The 21,224-nt window shown below is 48.7% G+C and overlaps 1 protein-coding gene across 5 annotated transcripts in view; it reads right to left on the bottom strand.

Moving 5' to 3' along the window:
* Window positions 1-861: 861 nt before the first annotated feature.
* Window positions 862-21,224, bottom strand: part of Nfatc4 (nuclear factor of activated T cells 4) — a 28,051-nt gene continuing 7,688 nt past the window's right edge. For 2 of the 5 annotated variants that reach the window (XM_047539668.1, XM_047539667.1), the window contains 9 exons: window positions 7,592-8,687; window positions 6,077-6,239; window positions 5,282-5,481; window positions 4,825-4,997; window positions 4,223-4,363; window positions 3,249-3,304; window positions 2,843-2,969; window positions 2,087-2,668; window positions 868-1,370 (listed from right to left, as the gene is read on the bottom strand). In XM_047539668.1, the coding sequence (XP_047395624.1) occupies window positions 1,303-1,370; window positions 2,087-2,668; window positions 2,843-2,969; window positions 3,249-3,304; window positions 4,223-4,363; window positions 4,825-4,997; window positions 5,282-5,481; window positions 6,077-6,239; window positions 7,592-8,577 (2,496 nt within the window). In that variant the 5' untranslated portion in view covers window positions 8,578-8,687 and the 3' untranslated portion in view covers window positions 868-1,302. Of the gene's footprint in view, window positions 1,371-2,086; window positions 2,669-2,842; window positions 2,970-3,248; window positions 3,305-4,222; window positions 4,364-4,824; window positions 4,998-5,281; window positions 5,482-6,076; window positions 6,240-7,591; window positions 8,688-9,765; window positions 10,016-21,224 lie in introns of those variants that run through there. The other 3 variants (XM_047539666.1, XM_047539665.1, XM_047539669.1) reach the window with 3 other exon arrangements.

Genomic DNA, 21,224 nt, shown 5'->3' with positions numbered 1-21,224 from the left:
GCTCACTTGAACTTGGCCTCATAGGCCATCAAGATGGGGGCAGATCGGGTTTCCAGCCTGGGCCTGTCATGGTGAGGGATTTACCAGCTAAGCAGAAGGCCAATAAGGTGTGTGTGCAGGACAAGCCAGGAGCTTACACGATGCCCTGAGCCCTAGGCAAGTGGCACTCAGAGCCACTGGGGAGGGTGCTTGGTTTTCTGTAGTCTACCCCTGAAGCAAAAATCTTTCAGAATGCATTCATAGTCTCCAAGAGTAGAACTGTTGAATTATAATGCTGTTTACTTACTGTTTCCCCATGAAGCTAAGTCCTCTAAACCCCCATAGGTTGGAACTTAGTAGCTGCTCAATAAATGTCTGACAATGAAGTAATGGCAGTGCTTAGTCTATACTTTGCAGAATCCAGCAGCACCTGATCTATACTTTGGAGAACCCAAAGTACAGACAGGCTCATGCCAGCTCTTCCTCATCTCCCTCACTACAAGGGATAAGTCTCAGGGGCTTGTGCCTCCAAGGTCAGAGAGTCCAGAAATGCAGCAATCAACATGCTATTAATTAGTTGTGTGGCCTTGGGCAAGTCCCTTTCCATCTCTGAACCCAAATTCCCTCTCTGTAAATGAAGGAATGACTAGACTTGTGTTTCCTCACATTGTCTATGAATCAGAATCATCTAAGTGGCAGCAAGACAAAAGAACTTGAAAAAAAAAAAAAAAAGATTCCTAGGCACCATCCCAAAGCTCCTAAAGGAATCTGAATCCCCATAGAAATGAGGATAGAGAGGCCTACTGAAGTCTTATTCCCCAACCTCAGTCCCAGTCAGGGAGCCTCTGGAACCCCTTCATGCCTCCCCTTTTCCCCCAGAAGCTCCTTGGCATGCAATGTTCCCAGTCATCTCTTTCCTTCTTGGCCTCCTTGGGCAAGGACTGGAGTAAGCTGTACCACCCTCTCTTTAAAGAGCTCTGGAGCCTGAAGCACTGGTCAGTGAGCAGTTTATTACCCATCAACCTGTCCCCAGCCTCACAGCACCATAGCCTGCACACAATCTAGACATCATCTCCACCCGTCAGTTCTGGCACCCAGCCTCGTTCTCCACCCGCATCCCCTGTCCTCTACACAATCCCTCCCCAAGTCCTTTGAGGCAGCACCAGGCCTGGGGGCCACACCTCAGCTGATGGGAAAAGAGGGGAGACAGGCAGAAGCTGGGGAAAGAGAAACCAGAGTTGGCCCCAAGCTTCTGGAGCCAGCACCCAGAAAGGAGGGGAAGCAGGCAGGATGAGGCCAGGGCTGGGGTTGCCAGGTGGTGATTCAGGCAGGAGGCTCTTCTCCGGGAGGTGCAGGGAAGCCACTCAGGTCTCGGCCAATGATCTCACTCACTGTAAAGGAGGGGCAGTTGAGAGACTAGACTGGGGCAGGTCCCCTCCTTTTCCAAAGATCCCCAATCCATTCCAGGCAGGCCTCAGTCTAGAACATCTCTAAGCTCCTTTTCCACTGGCTTCTCTTTCACTGAGCCTTAGTTTCCCCAATGTGTCTTGACACCTGCTCCTAACCAAATCTTGCTCAACTCCATCCATGTGAACTCCCAGACCCATGTGAACTCCCTCCTATTCCTGCTGGCATGTAAGGGCCATCAGTATCAGAGGGTATAGCCACTGGGGGAGAGAAGATACAAAACAGGAAGGTTCCCTCATCATCAATGCCAACCAGTCACCACACTGGGGGAAAGTTGAGGCAAGGAAAAACTATGCTTGACTGGGACCTCAGTAAGCCACGGTCCCCACCTCCCGGATCTGCAAATTCAAAGATAGAAACGGAATGGCCTTGAAAATACTTCCTGCTTTGAGATTTTGTGATTTGGGCAGAGGGCAGAGGCAGACAAAAGGCTGGGGCAGGGACTCCATGCATCCTTCAGAATTAAGCTAACTGAATTCAAGTGGTCACACACACCAAGATCTTATTCCTGTGACCTTCCAATTGGCCCTGAGAGACCAAGGATGCCCGAACTCTGCAAAGCCAAGCTCCAGCCCTCAGCAAACATGCAGAGCAATCTCTTGCACCCACTCACACTCACAGTCCCCAGTCCCACACCCACCTTCCTCCAGCGTGATACCCTGGATAGGGACACTGTCTCGGAAGCCGCTGCTGTAGCCACCCCTGGATTTCTCCTGCTCCGGAGCCCCCTCCCCAGGGCCATAACCTGGCCCTACCTCATTGTATCCCTCAGCAGGTAGGGGATGAACACTACTCTGGGGAGGGAAGGGGCCTTCAAGTGGTGGGGATGAAGGTAGTGGAGGCCGAAAGGGGGTTGGAGGAGAGAATGGAAGCCCCAGGGGAAAAGAGGAGCCCCGTGCTCCATATGGGTCACTAGGGAAGGGGCGGGGAAGGAAGGAGACTGGAGGAGGGCGGGCACAACCTGTGGTACCCCCAGTTTCAGGGAACATCCGCAGGCCTGGTCTGTAGGATGGTGGGGGCCCGGTCTGGGGGTACAAAGGGGGTGTGCCATAGCCAAAACCTTCTGACAGGTAAGGATTTTCATAACCAGGGTCTTCATGGGGATAGGAGGGGTAGGGGGGCCTGGGTGGTGAGAAGTCCATGTCAGTGCCAAAAGGGGGGCCCGATGCTGAAGGGAAGCCCCGGAGAGATGAATCTGGTAGGGGCTCCTCCTTGAAGATCACTGGGAAGATGGGAAGCAGGAGGACATGCTGGTGAGAATCTGTCAATGTCCCCTCTGCACACCTTCCATTCACCTTCCCTTCTCAGGTTTCATCCATCCCTTGACCCCTCAGGATGGGGCATAGTATCCCTCTACCCCTTCCTCAGCCCCCACCATAGCTGTTCTAGAGCGTACCAGGCAGAAACTTGAAACTCTGAGTAGGACTGCGCTTCCTCCGCCCATTGGAGACATAAAAGTAGACCTGGACTGGCCGGGACACACGCTTATTGCTGTACTCGGGGACAGTCAGGGTCAATGTCACCTGTGGAAGAGCAGAAGATGAGGCAAGGGGCCCTCAGGGATATGGGCTCTACCCAGTCCTTCCAAGGTCCCAAACCTCATCTCCTAGTTTTTTTTTCCATTTGCTGAGGAGCAACGTTCATTCCTTAGAGATGAATCTGCTTCCAGAGTGGCCAGACTCCTCCAGGAAAGAATAAGGAGTTCTGGAATCCACTCCCATGGGCAAGGGGACCCACTTGAGAATTTCCTGACTTCTCCCACCCTACACCCTCCAGGCTGGGTTCCCCAATGACACTGGTACCTCATTGCTCTGCAGTCGATTCACGGTGGCCTCCTCCTCCCATTGCAGCTTTCCATCTGTGCAAGGGGAACAGAGAGCTCCAGCCAAACTCCAGGCCCCTGCCCCTGCCCTAGTCACCTGCCATTTCCCCTTCTGCTGGAGCCAAGTGCAAATCCAGAAGTTCTTTAGAAGATCTGCCACAGAGTCCACTTTGTATTTACTCAATTGAATGGAGAAGGTGGGTTTAAAACTTCTCTAAGATGCAGAGAAGCAAACTAAGACCAGAGGAGATGGCAGGGCCAGTCAAGGGACTAGAAGAAGTTAGTGACAGAAGCAACTCTGGAACCCTCCCACCCAAATCCAAACATCCTCTCCAGTGATAATGCTGAGAACATGATAATGCTGAGAGGGAATGTCAGCACAGGAAAGGATCCTAGCCTGAAGGAAGGCAATGAGACCCTCAAGTCTCATGACCAGAAACTTTGAAGATGCTCTAACATGGTCCCAGGTTGCTAAATGTGGGTCTAGGGGCTGAGAGTCTTGGTGAGCAAGATTGAGGTAGGGGAAAGGCCTCAGTCTTCCCTTTCTTCATGCTGAGTTCCTCTTGGGGTACCGTATAGGCTCTTATAATCATAACTGTGCATATGTCCCATAACTCAGGAAGAGCCCAGGGGAAGCTGTGAGGGTGAGTCACCCTTTCTCCTTATTTACTGTATCTATATGGGGGTAAATTATCTTAAAGTTGACTCCTTTTTAATAAACAGGAAGTGTATTTCTTATATTTGCTCAGCATCCTCAATGTTTTAGATTGCTATTGTAACCATCTCCCATGGGAAGCAGGCAGTACAGTGGTGGGGTTGGGGGAGTCCTCTGTTCAATTCCACAGGCAAGGAAACTAAGGTTCAAGTGATGAGCTTAGTGACAATGCCAGAGATCTTGCACCTGCCAGTTCCAAGCTCTTCCTGCCTACTCTCCCCTCCCGGGTAGGTACTCACCAGGGCCCCTCTCAATGAACACGACCTTGGAGTCTGGCAGGAAGTTGGAGCCATTCAGCACTAGTTCCTCTCCTCCTCTCACTGAGCAAGCACTGGGACTGTAGGCCTCCACCTGGGGCAGCTCCTGGGCTGAGCGTTGGGCTACAGAGCAGTGCAAGGAAGAGGACTGGCTGGGCTAGGTGTGGAGGGGACAGCCTCCTCTGCCCCAACCCTCTTTGGAACAAGTGCCACCAGACCTGGGGGAGCCATCCTCAGTGGAAGACACACAAGTAAACAAAAAGTATCCATGAGATCACACAAATCATTGTAAGGGACCACTCCTGGAGCTAAGAGAGGTGAACAGGGTAGGCTAGGGAGTTACCCAAACAAGTGCACAGGCCATTTGACAGGTAGATGGGGTGCAGGGTCACTTTGGGCCAGCCCAGAGACAGAATCCATAGCAAAGACAAACTAAAACACCACTCTCACCACTCCCACATTCACAGTAAAAATAAGGGTTGAGTCTCTAAAGGTTACCCAGGACAGGCAGCACACAGGAAATAGATGACAGACAAACACACAGTCATAAGGGACAGAGAGATGGCCAGGGATTTTTTGCTCACAGCACTCAATGGGCACAGATGCTGCCTGCACCGAGACGACCTTGCCTCCGCCCTGGGGCACGTGTACCCGGAACACCAGTCGAACACGTGTGTTTTTGCGCCCGATGTCTGTCTCACCCTTCCGCAGCTCAATGTCTGAATTCCGAAGCTTCAGTATTCCAGCACAATCAATGCTGAGGGCAAAGGACAGATGGCAAGTCTTTCTGGCTAAAGTTGGGAGGGAAGCCCCTACCCTCCATCCAAAGCTTGTGACCTTCTAATGGTGTCTAGGGGGACTATTTTCTAACCCAGAGATGTCCTCTCCTGAGTGCTTCCCAGACCCAAAATCTAGAAAGATGATGAGAAGGTCAGAAACCAGCTCTTAGGGGATAATGTCTATCTCTTCTGGGAAGAGGAGGAAGTAGGCCTCACTGGTCCTAAATCCTGCAGATTGACAGGAAGTTGAGTGGGAACTTACTTGGCAGCCATGTTATTCTCAGGGAGCAGGGTCATTTCCAATACTTTGGTACCACTGACAACAGCTTCATAGCTGGCAGTGGCCACCATCTTGCCAGTAATACGGTGCACCTGATAGAAGGCATGAGGCCGCAGGTTCCTTTCATCTGCAGTGCCAATGAACATCTGAAGGGTGAGTGGTTTCTCACTGTAGCCTAGGAGCTGGCAGAGGGAAACAGGCCACCTAACTGAAGGTCCCACTGTCCACTGACTCATCCTTTATCCACCCCTGGATTTTTAGTCCGCCAGGAGTTGGGGACAGTGAAAGATAAAGGATATCCTGTAAGGGATCTCCTGGGGGAACTGGGCACCAGTTGTGGAGAAAACATGGCCTGGAGTTCACAGTGTTATTCTTGGAATAAGGCCTAAACAGAGCTGGGCAAAAGGAGGACAAGCTTCTAAGAGAGACTGACCAACTCAATATAGAGAAAACCTAAGGCCCAGTGACCTTTGACCTCAGCTAAACCCCTCCCCGACATCTGGCAAGCCACCATTTTCCAGAGTAGACATGAGGCCAGTGTCCCATGGGATGAGTTGAGTGGGGGTTGGAGGACAGAAAAGTAGAGAGTATATCCGGGTCCTTGAAGTACAACCCTCCTCCCCCAAACCCAACCCCTCCCCCAGGCTGCCTGCAGGGTCAGAGCTGAGAGGGAGTGTGGGAAAGGGCAGTGCCATGGGTCTGTACTGCTAGGGCCCATCTGCAGGGCTCTGAGATGGGAGAAGAGAAAGGATATGGGAACTGCCCTCTGCCCCTTACCTTGACTACAGGGTGACCACCAGGAGCAGCTTTGACAGCTCCTCGGCTGCCCTCTGTCTCATAGTGAGCCCTGTGGTGGGCTCTAGGCTGTACTTCAATCCTTAGCTCCAGCTGCTCATACTGGCTGGGCAGAGGCCAGTCCAGGGGGGGTAGGGCAGAGGTCCTGGGTAGAAGAGAAGAGCACTGATCATTTACAACCTCAGATCCCAATTAGGTTCCCACTGGGTCTGTGAAGGAAGAGTGGATTCAGGTGTAGGGGAAAGAGGAAATTACAGTGAAGTCCAAAAGCCCAGAACAGGAGGAAATAGGTAAGAGAGTCCCTTGAGATGAGGAATGCAAGATGACAATAGTCCTTCTCCCCAGTTCTGAATACAGGGTTTGAGTTTGGGGTGACGAGGTTTTACCTGGTTACAAAGGAACCCCAAGTTCATCCTAATCCCCAGGCCGAGATGAGCAGAGTAATATACAGAAGTGCCAGTTCAGATCAGAAAAGGCATCCGACATGTATCCCCTTGTTTTACAAATAAAAGATGGAGGCCAGCAGTCACTGACAGTCCTAGGACTACTTTCTGTTCCAGGGTCATCTCCCTTTCCACTAGTTGAGGCTGGTAGGCAGAGTTAGAGAGCTGAGGCCTTTCACATTGAGCAACTTTTCTTATAGTATACTCCCAGATACCCTAAGCCAGTCACTTTCAACTGTTAATATTTGGTAATTCCTGGAGACATTTTTGGTCATCACAACTAGTGGAAGGGGTGTTTATAGTGTTTCATGAGCACAAGTTAGTGAGGCTGCTAAGCCATCCTACAATGTCCAGCACAACCCCACACAACAAATTACCCAGCTCAAAATACAAGTGGAGCTGAGGTTGAGAAACCCTGTCTTATGGGCATGTTAAGGTCTCTTTCCTCTAGAAACTTTTCAAGATGGAACCAGTTCAGTCCAACATTTCAGGGTTTAGGATCATTGAAATAGTCAGGGTTCTTTGAGAGTGGAAGGGGTAGAACTGCACGTTTTAATGGTTGACTTTCCAACATATGCTATTTTATTCAAATTGGCAGTTATGAAGCCATGAGGTCAAACCCTACAAATTAAGAGTTAGAGAGGGAAAACTTTTGTAACAGAACATAGGGCTAGCAATTTAAGTATCTTAAGGACCAGAGAAAAGACCTAAATCCAGCCTGAGTTCCACACCCAGTTAAATCAGGACAGAGCTGGGGTTGTTGGGTATCCTAGCAGAACTCTGCCTTTACCTAGAACTTTGCCTGGTCCTCCTAGAACAGCATGGGGGAGGGGCTTTTTGTAATTGGCCTACAAGGTTCTTCAAACTGTCAGTCTGGAGAGGCTCATATTCTTAATTGTCCCTAAAACCAGATAAGGTGTGTGGTGTCCCAGACATTCTTTTGGAAATGTGAAAGGCACCAAGAACTAGAATCTCTTAAAACTCATCCTCTGACCATTCTGTTTCCCTAATTGGGTTGGTTGAAGTGAGGGGTAGTGCCAGATGCAACCCTCACCTGAAGATTGGGCTGTGTCCCCCAATCCGGGCCTTGGACCAAGCAAGGGGAGACGGTACTGCCAGGTAGTCCATGCCAGCCACCTCCTTCCGGGAACTCCCTGAAGGAGCCACAGCCTCTTCTGCTCCCGAAGGCAGCTTCCCATTGCACGGGGCAGGCTCCTCAGACCGAGACAGAGCCACTGCCTGCTCGCTTGAAGTCCTTCGGGTCTTCTGGGGGATGCTTTCTGATGTTGGGGCCCCCACGTAGTCAAAGGGGCCAGGTGAGCCAGGGTCCCGGGCCAGAGGCAATGGGGGTGGAGGAGGTGGCTCAGGCCCCTCTTCCCCCAGACTGCCACGGCGGGACAGGGCTGGAGAAGCCGATGATGGGGTTCCGGAGCTGGAATAGCGCCGCTTGCCACAGGGAGAAGCAGGGCGCGGGGAGGCTGGGGTGGGCCCAGGAGCGCTGAGGAGTAGCCAGCTATCCTCAGGCCCCCGCCCTCCGGGGCTTGGACCATACAGGCTCCAGGGATCCTCAGGGGTCCATGGCCTAGGGGAAGCCCGGGGCGAGGGCAGTGGCGAGCCCAGGCCAAAGCGGGAGGCCGCCTCATTTAGCTCAGACTCCACTTCATCGCATGCGGCATACAGGGCTGCCTCGTCCGAGGCATCGGAGAAGAAGCTCCACGAGGACAGACTGCTGCTGCCCGGGCTGGGGCTGAAGAAGCCCCCCCCACCCTGGCCTCCTGCCTCTCGGTAGCCCCCAAAGCCTTCTGAGGGGGGATAATCTCTGGGAGAACTGTCCCCCCAAGCATCAGGATTGTCTTCTATCGGGGCCGGTGGGTCAGGCGTGGGAGAGATGGAAGTGATGCGAATGCTGGGACACTCAAGAACACGGCCACCCCCAGCACCCCCAGCACCCCCTCCTGGCCCTCCCAGCCTCACCGACCGGGCAGGCTGGCTCTCCCAGGTGCCAGGTGAAGGGGCCGGACGGGGCGGTGGTGAGTGCATGCCAGGCCGATGGGGTGGAGGTCGGGGAATGCCAATAGGGGCAGCGCCATAAGGAGGCGGCTCCCCCAGAGCCAAACGGCAGCATGATGGGGCATCCTCAGAGTCCAGTTCTGTCAAAATAGGAAGCGGGTAGAGAGAGATAGGGAGAAGCTGGTGAGATGTCTATGTTCTTCCAGTGGTCAGTCTCTAAGTCCTTCTATGTTTCCCCCTCCTCAGCTATGAGGGGTCTTTAAGGAGCCCTTCGGAGCCACAAAACAAAGGCAAAATTGGACGTCAGAAGATAAAAAAGATAGGTGTATGCGTGCCAGGCCTTTTCCCAGTCACAGAACCTCTCACTCTAGCGCCGCTGGCCCTGGGACCTAGGGTACCAGAGGGGGCGGGTCTTAAGGTGAGGGAAGTGGGTTGAGAGGGATTGGACCCAAGCCTGGAGGCGTGTTTAGCGAGGCTAGGGGCTGGACTGGGGGCGACTCACACATGAACCCAATTAGCAGCGGTTCCCAAACCCCCAAACGCAGCTGGCAGAAGCCCCAGTTGCCATCGCAACCGTGGCCCGGGCGGGGTAGAGGGGCATGGCTGTGGTGACGAGGGGGAGGTGACTCCTCCCTCGTTCCCCCCAACCTGGGGGCGGGGGTGCAGCCGTGGGGGTGATGCGTGCCGGGCCCAGCCAGGAAGGGGGAGAGCGGGCAGCGCGGGTTTCGTGCGAGCGGCGGCCGCCGCCCCCGGCTGGGTCCCCGCCATCTGCCTCTCATTGCGGCCAGACGGGGGAGGGGGAGGGGCGCCCTGGCGCTGCCTGAGAGCTCCCCCAGCCCGGTGCGTCCCGTCTGTAGGACCAGGTTCAGTCCGAAAAGCGCAAGCTTCAAAGCCAAACCTCCCTTTCCCCTGGCTGCGCCCGGAGTTCTCGGGGCCGCCATTCCCGCCCGTCCCCCCATCCCAGTGACAGTCGGCCCAGCCGGGAGGCGGCGCGCAGCCAACGGCACCCCCACCCCCACCCCAGTCACGACCTAAAAAGGAGAAAGTGGTGTCCGGGTCCCCAAACTCACTTTCGCAGACTGGCGAGCCCCCCGACTCCCCTCAATCTCTGACCCCCTTATCCCCCACCCCAAGCTCGCTGCCCTAAATTCTCCAGACTCAAAATCCCAGGGCCTTTCACTCACTGACCCCAAGACCCCTTCCCAGCCCAGCACTAACCTTCCCCCGACCCCCCCGCGCCCAGCGGGGGGGCCTCCTTTTCCTCCCCGAACACCAGCTTAAATTCCAGCTCCTCATCCTCGCAGCTTGCTGCCCCCATGGATCCGGACAGAGCCCCCAGGTCCCGGCCTGGGTGGGAGGGGGGAGCTCAGGAGGCTGCTGTATCTTCACGCGGGTGGCTCCCTCCCTCCCTTTTTCTGAGACGCCCCCTCCTCCGTCTCTGCCGCCTCCCTCCGGACGCCCCCTCGTTATTATAGAAACTTTTCCAAACTTTTTTCCCCCAAACTTCTTCAAAGCGGCCCCCCCCAGCCTATCCCTGATTGGCTACCCGGGATGCTCCGGCCCCTCCTCCAAGGATGAGATGGGAAAACCACGCGCCCCTCGTCCTCCCCCACCCTCTCCCTCCCTTCGTCCTCTCTCCAGTCCCTCCCCCTCAATTAAAAAAAAAAAAAAAAACTGAATTGGGAAACGATCCCTCCGAGAGTGACACGGGACCCTAAAGATGCCTATTGGCCCGCAGTTGTGACAATCATTTCCCGCAGGGAGCCCAGTCCCCACCCCAATAGGTCTCTGTTCGGGGGTTCTGGGTCCGAGCGTCTTAAAGGGGCCACGTCCTGGGGCCCCAGTGTAGAAGGTCCATTATACACCCTTCCCTAAGTTCTTAAGACTTGTATAGCCAGCACCGAGCAAAGAAGGACCACCTCTCCCCTTTTCCCTCTAAACCTGGGGTCAGGCGGGCTCTGGGGTAAAGTGTGGTTCCAAGCTGCTTTGAAGAGGAAAAGGACTTTTCTTTCAAGTCTCTTAGCTGAGATCACTTTGCCTGGGCCTTGTGGAAGCCTTTGCCCTCCTGAATCAGCACCTCCATGCACCATCCCTCCCAATTCCTCGGAGTTGAAGAACTTTTAGCGGTCTCTCAGAGAAGTCTGAGCCCAAAGAGGCTTGGAGATCTATTCAAAGGCCCACAACCCCTGATGGGCGTAGATCCAGACCGGGCTTTGCAGCTACCCTTGTCCCAGTCACCCAGAGGGGTCATTAATTAGCCTCCACGGGAAGTCGGCTCCCTCCTCCCTAGAACTGTGTAGTCTGGAATGAATCTCTGAATCGGTGGCATCCCGCTCCGGCTCTCCTAAAAATCCTAGCCAGGTTTACTAGAGGCCGGGGACCTCGAAACCTAGAGGGCCCCAGGGCTGGACACCTGTCACCTGGCTACGGAGAGGAAGGAAGACCCGGACTGGAGTTATCAGGAAGGGCAGGCATAAAAGGGCAAGGGTTGTGGGAGAGTTGAACTGGGAAATTCGTGACTCAGACTGGAGCCACTGAGAGAAGGCGGAGTGCATATACCATTTCCCACCCCTACGCCTGCCTCCTGTTTCAAACTTCCAGAGGCCGAGCGACTCCAGTCTCTAAATCCCTTCAGCTCCGAGGCACACCCCGAACAGCAACCCCAGACCGGCACCCGGAGGGTTAAGCGACGGCCCTCGGGTCAGACGTTTACAAACACTCGGGAGCCGGGCGGGGACCGCGCCCGTTACTCTAATGAGAAACAGGCTCCGCCGGGCAGGAGGAAGGGGGAGCTGGCCGGGCGGGCCCGAGCTCCACAGCGGCGGAGGCGGCTCCCCTCCCTCCACTCAGTCCTCCCTCGGACCCGCCCAGGGGACCCCCCCTCCGGCCCCCGGGGACCCCAATGACGTGCGGAGCCGCCCCGGCTGCGAGCCCAGGGCTGCGACGCAGGAGGGGCAGGAGAAGAGGCCAGGCCGGCGGGGAGAGAAGAATGTTCCGAAGCCAAGCGGGGTAGCGGCCTGGTTTGATTTTTCTCCCCCGCCCCCCGCCTCTTCTTTGGTCTTCTCAGGTTACATTTCCCTTCCAGCTTCATCGCGGAAATAAAGGAGAGACCCACGGGGAGGGAGCGCGAGGAACACCTCGAGACCATTTACGGACCTGCGCCTAAGGGGGAGGCAGAGGAGGCGGGCAACTGAGGCCTGCAAGATAGGGATAGAGACCCGAAGACCCAGACCCCGCTCCCCTGTAACCCCCGCCCCCAGCGCAGCACAAGCAGACGCGCACATTCTTTTCAAATGTCATATTTCCTTTGATCCTGGGCAGCGTTTCTCCATGTGTCTGGCTCAGCTCCTGCCCATCCAACCGCCTCCCCCTCAGCGCCCCGCGCCTTGTTTTCCTGGAGAACCCGCCCCCTCCTCCTAGCATCTGGAAGGCCCCGAGGGCTGGCGTCGGCCCTCTTTCCCCTGGCTTCTCCTTCGGTGACTCAATTTCCCCTCTGCGGTGTTGGGGGATGTGACGGGGGCCGGTAGAGGGAAGAGTTGTTTAGCCCAAGTGTGGTTCCAAGGAGCCCAGAGACTGCTGAGTGCCAAGCTTCTCTTGGTGCAGGGCGGGGGGCGTCCCGCGACTCTGAAAAGCCTCCAATCTCTCGAGTTTCGGCAGAGTGATGGAACATTTGACTTCTGAAATGTCCTCGTTGGCATTGGAGCCTGGGGGAGAACTGGTAGTCGTAGAATTAGGTTGTTCTACACTCCTGCCCCCTGGCGACCACAAAGACCCAGCAGCCTTCGACTTCGTGGTTTCTTTGGCCGCCTGGCCTTGGTCTTAGCTTGCTGCTCCCTAGCGCCATACACCTGGGTACAGTTAGCCTGTTTTTACCATGACTTATGGCGCGCTTTGCCTTCTGCTCTGTCAAGCATGATTCAGTGGCTTGGGGGTGGACCTTATCTTTTTTAATTACACAAGATACATTCTCCTTGTAAAGATTCCAACCATACAAAAATGTTGTAAACTGAGATAGTCCACCCTTTTGTATATATGTACTAACGTGTATGTACACACACGTGCTCTTTTTATGAACATGAAATAATGCTAAACTTCTGATTTGTTTTCCACCTCAATTAATAAATGTTTTGTAGATCTACTAGTATAGATGCATCTGGAAATGGTGACCAAAGTGCCACCTTTCCTATTAAAAAATAAAGTGACTTTCACAAATCAGTTAGTAGCAGTGAGGTGTGGAACCCAAGCCTCCTAAATCCTTTTCCAATGCTAATTCACTACACCACATTTTACTTAGGATCTGTCTTAGTCTTGGTCTACCTACCAAAAAAAAAAAAAAAAATGAGTCTGAGACAAGACCAAGATGAAGGCAGTTTATGGTGGAAATCAATCACAAAGAACAGAAGTGGAGAGCTGGAAAGAGTGAAACTGGAAAATATGGAAAGCCCACTTGAAGGTGTTTTGTTGAACTGGTCACCACTCTGAACACCTGGAAGATAATTTCATTATGGTTTCTGTGGAGCTATAAAGAATGTGAAGAGACAAAGAAGAGGAATATTCATACTCTGGCTCCCAACCCCCACCCCCAGGTGAAAAGTTGCCCCATGGATGTGAATTCCCTTGCTCTTCCAGGTTCATACAACTGTCAGCATGATAGGTTTCCCAAAAGGCTGCAGCAAAGAAGCCCCTGGGCAAAAGGCAAAAGATAGGAACTATAGGTGGAACCAAATGCTGTCAAGTGACAGCTGCAAACAGTTGGTTGCCACAGCAATAGCTAGAGCAAAAAAGATAGATGGAAAAGTATGTGAGACAAGTGTCCTATACAAGATCATTCATTCAAATGAAAATTGCATATTAACCTCTATATTCAGCTCTAAGCATTGAGTACATATATTTATAAGCCAAACTCCCCAAAGTAGCTATTTTTTAACCAGTCAGGATATATACATGCACACACACACATATATACATATTTGTGTATGTCATCCTTGACATCTCCTTATTCCTTGCCCTCATAACTGTAGAGACCTATCAGTTTTATTCCTTCAGCATGTATATCCTTCATTTTCATTCACATTATTGCCATTATAGCTGTGGCACACATCTATAATCTCATCAACTCAAGAGGATTGCAAGTTTGAGACCAACCTCAGTAATTTAGGGAGGCTGTAAACAATTTAGGGAGGCTCTAAGCAATTTAGGAAGATCCTGTCTCAAAATATAAAAAGAACTGGAGATGTAGATCAGTGTAAAGTGTCCCTAGAGTTCAATTCCTAGTACCAAAAATATGTGTGTGTGTGTGTGCGCGTGCACACACATTATCATTGGCATGCCTTACATGTTTGATAACTGTAGCATAGCATTTTTAAAGCCTTTCTTCTCTATAAGAAAAAATATTCTCAGTATTAATCAGGAATATAAAACATGATAACACTGACCATAGAGAAATGCAGAGTGTAAAATCTTTCTTTCATTGACCTCACGTGTAATAATGTCAGATATACCCATATACATATATATTTTGTTTTTAAAAAATTAAATATATATCCTATATTAGTCCACCACAGGAACAAATAATAGCACTACAATTTCTGTTTCAAGTCTTAAGTTTTTTTTTTTTGGAAAGTTGTCAATGACTGTCAAAATTGATCTTCACATATATATCTTCAACAGACAGTATAGACAGACTTGTTCTATCTCCTAGCTTATCAAAGAAAAATTTTTGTAATTTTTATTTTTATTGAACTATCATTTCCATTACCTATATACAAGGCTAATCCTTCTACCTATAGCCCTAAAACCCAGCCTGATACACTACTCTGGGTCCTCCCTTCCTCTCTTAAGACTGTGAAACTTCTCTCTCTACTACCACTTCCCCTTCTCCAGACCCTCAAGTTATCTCTCCTAAAAGAAGAAAAAGAAAAAATTCCCTTGATCCTTTTTGTGCTTAATCTAACATCCACCCCTCTTTCTCTCCCTTCACTACCAACCTTCTCAACTATAATCTGCTCTCTGCTTATACTTCCTCAGATCTACTCACTCATCAACTCACACAAAATGAAACATTAAACAGTCACCAGAGTCCTCTTTACTACAAAACTCCACAGGCTGTGCAAGTCCTCATCCTGTTTTTCATCTCTAGCAGATGCCCCTGGTCCTCATGTCTATTTCTGAGTTTAGCCACAGTCATGATGGACAGTTCTGTGAACTCAGACTCACCTTGTACTGCCAGTATGCTACCTCAAGACTGTACTTTGACTTCCCGCTCTGCTCCGGGTTTATACTAGTCAGGCTTATTCAAGAAACAGAACCAATAAGTGTGTAGAGACAAGTTGTTATAAGGAATTGGTCAACATGATTATGGATGCTGCCAAGTACAGAATCTGTAGTATGGCCTACAGGCTTAAGACCCCAGGATCCAAAAGTACAGATGAGGCTCAAAGGCTGGCAGGGAATTCCCTCTTGCTAGGAGAGGCTAGTCTTTGAGATTCTATTTAAGCCTTCAACTGTAGATGAGGCCCACCCACATTATAGAGGGCAGTCTACTTATAGTTCACCAATTCAGCTGTTAATCTCTTCCAAAAATACCTCCAAAGTTGATATGTTAAATTAACCATTAGATTCTTCTCCCACACAACAGGAGCTTGCTCTCCTCCTCAGTCACACTGTTGCAAACAGCCAGGACGTACAGTAGAGTTAGTTCCCCAGATGTAATAATCAACCAGTGAGTACACACTCTGGTTGATGAATGTTCCATTCCAGGTTTCCATCTTTTATGTGGACAATTCTTGGAGCATCTTCTAAATGGAGCCTCCATTGGCTACAACAGCAATCTCAATAAAACCTTTGTGTCAACTGTTCCTCCTTCCCTATGTCACTCTCTGTTCCCTCCCTCTTGCTTCCTGGGATCCCCTTCTAGAAAATTATCTGCATTTAAATTCATACTTAGATTCTTCTTTGGAAAAACCCAAATTTAGATGCCTTCTCAGCAGTAGCTAACTTTGACGATTCTCTCCTTTCTTGCTTCATTTTGCTCCTGCCTCTCTGTCCTCAGTTTCTCTCACTAGTTTCCCCTCCTCCTCCTCCTCCTCCTCTTCTTTCTTCTTTCTTCTTTTGCAGAGGGGCTACTGGGAATTGAACCCAGAGGTGCTCTACCACTGAGCTACATCCCAATCCCCCACCCCCGACTTTTTTTTTTTTTTTTTTTTTGAGATAAGTTCTTACTAAGCTGCCCAAACTGTCCTCGAATTTGTAATCCTCCTGCATCAGCCTCCTGAACTGTTGGGATAATAGGCATGTGCCACCACACCCAGCTTACTAGTTTCTCTTCTGCTGGCTAACCTTGAAGATGCAAGATTGTCTGTCCTTCATTTTCTTCCCTTCTCCTCAGAGGCCCTCCCGATTAATGCCATTCATTTCAGCTTAGCTCTCACTGTCACAAGAGGAAAATATCTCCAGAACAGTATCCCAGGAGTTGTGGGAGCAGGGGTTGCAGGGGCGGGTCAACTCAGGACAAGAAGAATCCTTGACATGTGTGACTGAAAAGAATTTTAGCAGGTGTCAATAGAGGCACGGAGTTTTATCTAGGAAATCAAGCTATAAACATTCAATTGAGAATGTGGACCATCTTGAGAGTGAGAAATGTGTTTTCAGGATTCCTGTTTCTTTTTTTTGGAGGGGAGGGGTACCAGGGATTGAACTCAGGGGCACTCAACCACTGAGTCACATCTCCAGCCCTATTTTGTATTTTATTTAGAGACAGGGTCTCACTGAGTTGCTTAGTGCCACGCTTTTGCTGAGGCTGGCTTTGAACTCACAGTCCTACCTCAGCCTCCTGAGCGGCTGGGATTACAAGCATGCGCCACCGCGCTCAGCTTCCTGGCTTTTCTTTTACAGGAAACTTGGTGAGGTGAGTGTTGGGTATGAGAAGATATATAAGAATGACATTAGTCTGGTGATCTCAAGACAGTTTATACTGGTCTTGTCATTCTCAGGATCCTCAGGCTGTCATGGTCTCCATTATCTGATCAATAGATAATGCAGGAAAGTTCCTTAAATTATAGGTTTCTCAAAATGTCATATCTCTCTCTGCTTAATCTATGTATTGGTGGGCTAATTAACAGTGCACAAGGCAATTATCATAAGTGAGTAAATTTTTGGTTAACTTTAAAATTTGCAGATTTCCCAGAAATCTGGAAGTGACAGGCCTGGGAGAGAGACTGGTTTGGGGAGTGACAGGCCTGGAAAAATACGTGAAACTTTAAATTAAAATTACATTTCCTTGTCCTTCCTCTGTATCTTCTATTTTTTATTCCTTCTATCCTACTTCATCACCACTCTCCCTGATCTGATCTCATGTTCTCATGTTTTCTCCTGCCTGCTAGGGATCACTTAGGTCTGCAATACATGGCTCCCCCCACTTCTCTCTCCCCTTCCTTCCCTTCCTCCCTCCAGATCCTTCTATCGATTCCTCAGATTTAGCTCTAGACTGGGTTTCCTCCTCCCTATTCCCCATTGGCATTAAGTTGGTTCCAGTTCTTTCCTCTCACTTGAATTGCTCTACCTGCAGTCCCGGTTTTCCAGGCCTTCAGTTCTTCCCATCTCAATCACACTCCAAGCAGCCATTGGCTTGGTCTTCCTAAATCACACGTTACAACTTAACTCAACACCTTTCCATAGTTTTTAATATTAAAGCACAACCCTTTAAGCCTTTGGTAGAGAACTCTTGAAGACATGTCTTCGGGTAAGAACAGTGGTCATGTAAGCATCCTTGACACTCATTTGGGTTGCTTCGCCACTCCATTCCAAACTCACAGATGTGGAAGGCACCATCTTCCACCGGAAACATGGCCTAAGCCACAGAAATTTCCTGTTGGTAGTTCTCTTATAAAGTGATAAAGGGGGGAGTACTGGAGATTGAACCCAGGAGTACTCTACCATGGAGTTACATTCCCAGCCCTGTTGATTTTTTATTTTGAGACAGGTTCTCTCTAAGTTGCTGAGGCTGGTCTCAAACTTGTAATCCTCCTGCCTCAGCCTTCCAAATTGCTGGGATTATAGGTGTGCACCTCTATACCTAGCTTAAATCCGTTTTTTAAAATTCCTAATAAATATAAATGTAAAGCCTAAACTCTAAAACTTAGAGGAAATCATTGTGACCTTGAATTATGCAAAGTTTTCTTACAAATGAAACCAAAAGCATGATCCATAAAATAAAAAATTGGGCTGGGGTTGTGGCTTAGTGGTAGAGCACTCACCTAGCACACGGGGGCCCTGAGTTCCATCCTCAGCACCACATAAAAATAAAATAAAGGTATTGTGGGGGTTAGGGTTGGGCTCAGTGGTAGAGTACTTGCCTAGTATGTGTGAGGCACTGGGTTCGATTTTCAGCACCACATATACATAAATGAATAAAATAAAGGTCTATCAACACCTAAAAAATTTTTTAAAATAATAAAAAATGTTTTTAAAAAAAGGTATTGTGTCCCCTACAACAAAAAACAAAATATTTTTAAAAAGTAAAATAAAATAATTGAAAAGTTGGATTTCTTCAAAAGTTAAACTTTTGTCCTTCAAAAAACACCTAAGAAATTTTAAAGAATAAGCCATAGAAAGGAAAAACATTTTTTAAAAATACTATATCTAAAAAAAGATTTGTATCCACAGTAAAGAACCCTCAAAATTCATTAATAAGACAACATAACAATCCAATAAAACACAGGCAAAATTTTTGAACAGATCCTTCACCTAAGAAGACACAGGGATAGCAAGTAAGCATGTGGGGAAAATATGCCTGTATTATTAGTCATTAAGGAAATACAATTTAAAACCATACTTATCAGAACAGTTTACATTAAGAGGACTTGAACATAACAAATGTTGGCAAGAACATGGAAGAACTGGGACTCTTGTACATTCCTGTGACAGTGTAAGAGTATACCACTCTGGAAAATGATTTGGTAGTTTCTTAAGGAGTTAAACATAAACATATATAAACCATATTATTGAGTCATTTCAATCCTATTTTCTCAAGATTGAAAGAAAGGTAAATATTCATAGATTTGTACATGAATATTCATAGGGGCTTTATTTGTAATAGCCAAAACTTACAGTTTATGAATAAGTAAATGGATGAAGTCTGGGCATATTGTATTCATACAATGGAATACTACTTAGCAACAAAAAAGAATAATTTATTGAGACAACAACATGGATGAATCTCAAAAAATATTGCATTGAATGAAAGAGGTCATCACAAAAAAGAATACATGCTGTGTGATTTCATTTCTATAAAATAGAAAATGCAAACCAATCTAAAGTAACGGACGGCAGATTGTGGTTGCCAGGAAAGAGGGAATAACAAAAGAACAGAAGGAAAGGTTTGAAAGGGGGCAAGGAAACTTTTGCGGATAAATTATATGTTCATTTTAATTGTGATGATTTCATGGGTATACACAAATGTCAAAACTGATCCGATAGTACACTTTAAATATGTGCAGTTTGCTAAGTGTTAATTCTACTTCAATAGAACTGTTAAACTATTAAATTTAAAAAAAAATAGTCTTACTTGATTGAAAGTCCCTCTTCAGATTCTATCGAAGGAACTCACCCAAAAAGTAAAGCAGCTGAAAGAGCATAGATTTGAGTTTAAAACCCTCATCTGCCACAAATTTTTCATATTGACTTGGGCGGGTTACTTAATCCCACAATCTCCTTAGTTTCTTCATCCATAAAATGGGGCTAATTATATTCTACCTTAAGTTTGTTGCTAAGATTTAAATGAGATGACTGAAGAGAGTCCCTAGCACATTCTTAGGTCCCATCTGTGAGGTCTTCAGATTCATTTCTGTTCCCTTCCTTTCCCCTCCTTTCCTCTTTCCTTACAGATGGGACCCTAATCATAAAGACATTCAGAGGAGAAACAATGGGGAGGAAACAGTTCAGGGTGTGTCTTGGATTGTGTTCCTCTGAAAACAGTGCCTGAACCTACATTTCAAACTTCCTGGGGGTGGTCCCAGGGATCAGGAGGAGGGGAGCAGAAATTGTGTATCAAGGAAGGAGAAAATATCAATAAGAAGGTAGAGGCTGAGTTAGCTACTAATGTGGGACTCAATCCCACCAGAAAGCCTCTGAAAATCTGTAGCATGCACCTCAAAAAAGGATCAGGAGACTGGGCACTGATCGGAATCCTCCGTGGGCTGAGGGCTGCCCTTGGAGCATTAATTTTCCTCTCTTCTCCCTGCACTTCTGTCAGCTGAGGAAGAAAAGCAGAAATAAAGTACATGGGACACTGGCAGGGTCAGGAGACCACAGATGCAGCTCAAATCAGAGGACACCTGAAGGTGTGTGGCACAAGGCACCCGGAGGGGCTGCCTCTGGCCCAGAGCCATCCTTGGGTCAGCAGTAACATTCTTAACCCTGAGCATCTTTGTGTAAACAAGTGCCTCTCAGCAGCAACCCAGCCCTCTGTTAAGACCACAGGCAGGGAACACTGACTTCCTGAGTAGCTCCCTGAGGACAGGTGTCTGGGGGAAGGAGAGGGAAAGTCCTCAGTGGTGAGCCATTGAAGGAACCCTGGAGGAAAGGGTGGGGCTGGGAATTCATCAGAAGGAAGAGTTGGCTGTTTTACTGAGTAGTAGCAGTTAAATCAGTTTTCTCTGCTCTACAAATAGTGAACTAGAAATGTTCCTCAGATTGGAAATACAATAATGTTTACTTTATTAAGACCTATAGCTTATTGAGCATGTAACATATGCCTGAAAATACACTGTGTTCTTTCAAGCCTTATTTTATTTCAGCCTTGCAAAAACTTAATCCAGGAGTCATTACATTTAACCAAAACTCAGAGATTGAGTAACTTGCTAACAAACAGCTAACTGACAGAATGGAATAACATTTCAAGTAGCCTGATTCCAGAGCTTGTGCCCTTGACCATCGACTCCTTGTTAAAAAAAAAAAAAATTTAGCAATACACCCATCTGCAGAAACCATTTGAAGCAGTGGCCTGTCCCACTTGGACAAGAAGGGCCGGGCTAGGAGAGTGCAGAAAGCAGATCTTCAACATTAACTAGACACAGTTAGCATGGAGAGAAGAACTCTATGCTGATTGAAAGTACGTTATGGGGGTATGTGTGGACATTTGACAGTTATGGCTGCTCAAAATCCTTGTAGAATCCTTGTAGAACCAAAAGAAATTTCCCTTCCCAGCCACCCTGGACTTGAGAAGGTGCAGACAGGTGAGTTAGGGTCTGCCAATGAGACAGTCTGGTACACAACTCCAAGGCACAATTCCTCATCTGTGAGGAAACAGGTGAGGTGCAGTTGCTCTACTTTGCTGGCACAGGAGAGCGCAGGTAGACAGGTGAACTGCATGGTTCTGTGTGAAGGCATCAGTCTCAGGTTTGCTATGGAAAAGCAAAGGGCCCAAAGACTGGAAAACAATTTGTAAATATGGAATTGTATACCCAACCCAATTGTTTTTAAAAACAATGGTGAAAAAAGAGACATTGTTGAATAAATGAAAACTGATTTTCACCAACAGACTGTTCCCTCAATAAATTTCTAATCGATATGCACCAAGAAGATAAAGAAAAATTGTCCTAGAAGGAATCAGTGAGATGTAAGAAGGAATGTTAGTTTGTTAGTTTCCTAATAAGTTTAACCAAAACCAATTAGCATCA

Source organism: Sciurus carolinensis, chromosome 2 (assembly GCF_902686445.1).
Source record: "Sciurus carolinensis chromosome 2, mSciCar1.2, whole genome shotgun sequence".
NCBI lineage: Eukaryota > Metazoa > Chordata > Mammalia > Rodentia > Sciuridae > Sciurus > Sciurus carolinensis.
Note: the sequence above shows the minus strand (reverse complement) of the source record. Positions and strands in the feature narration are given on the sequence as shown.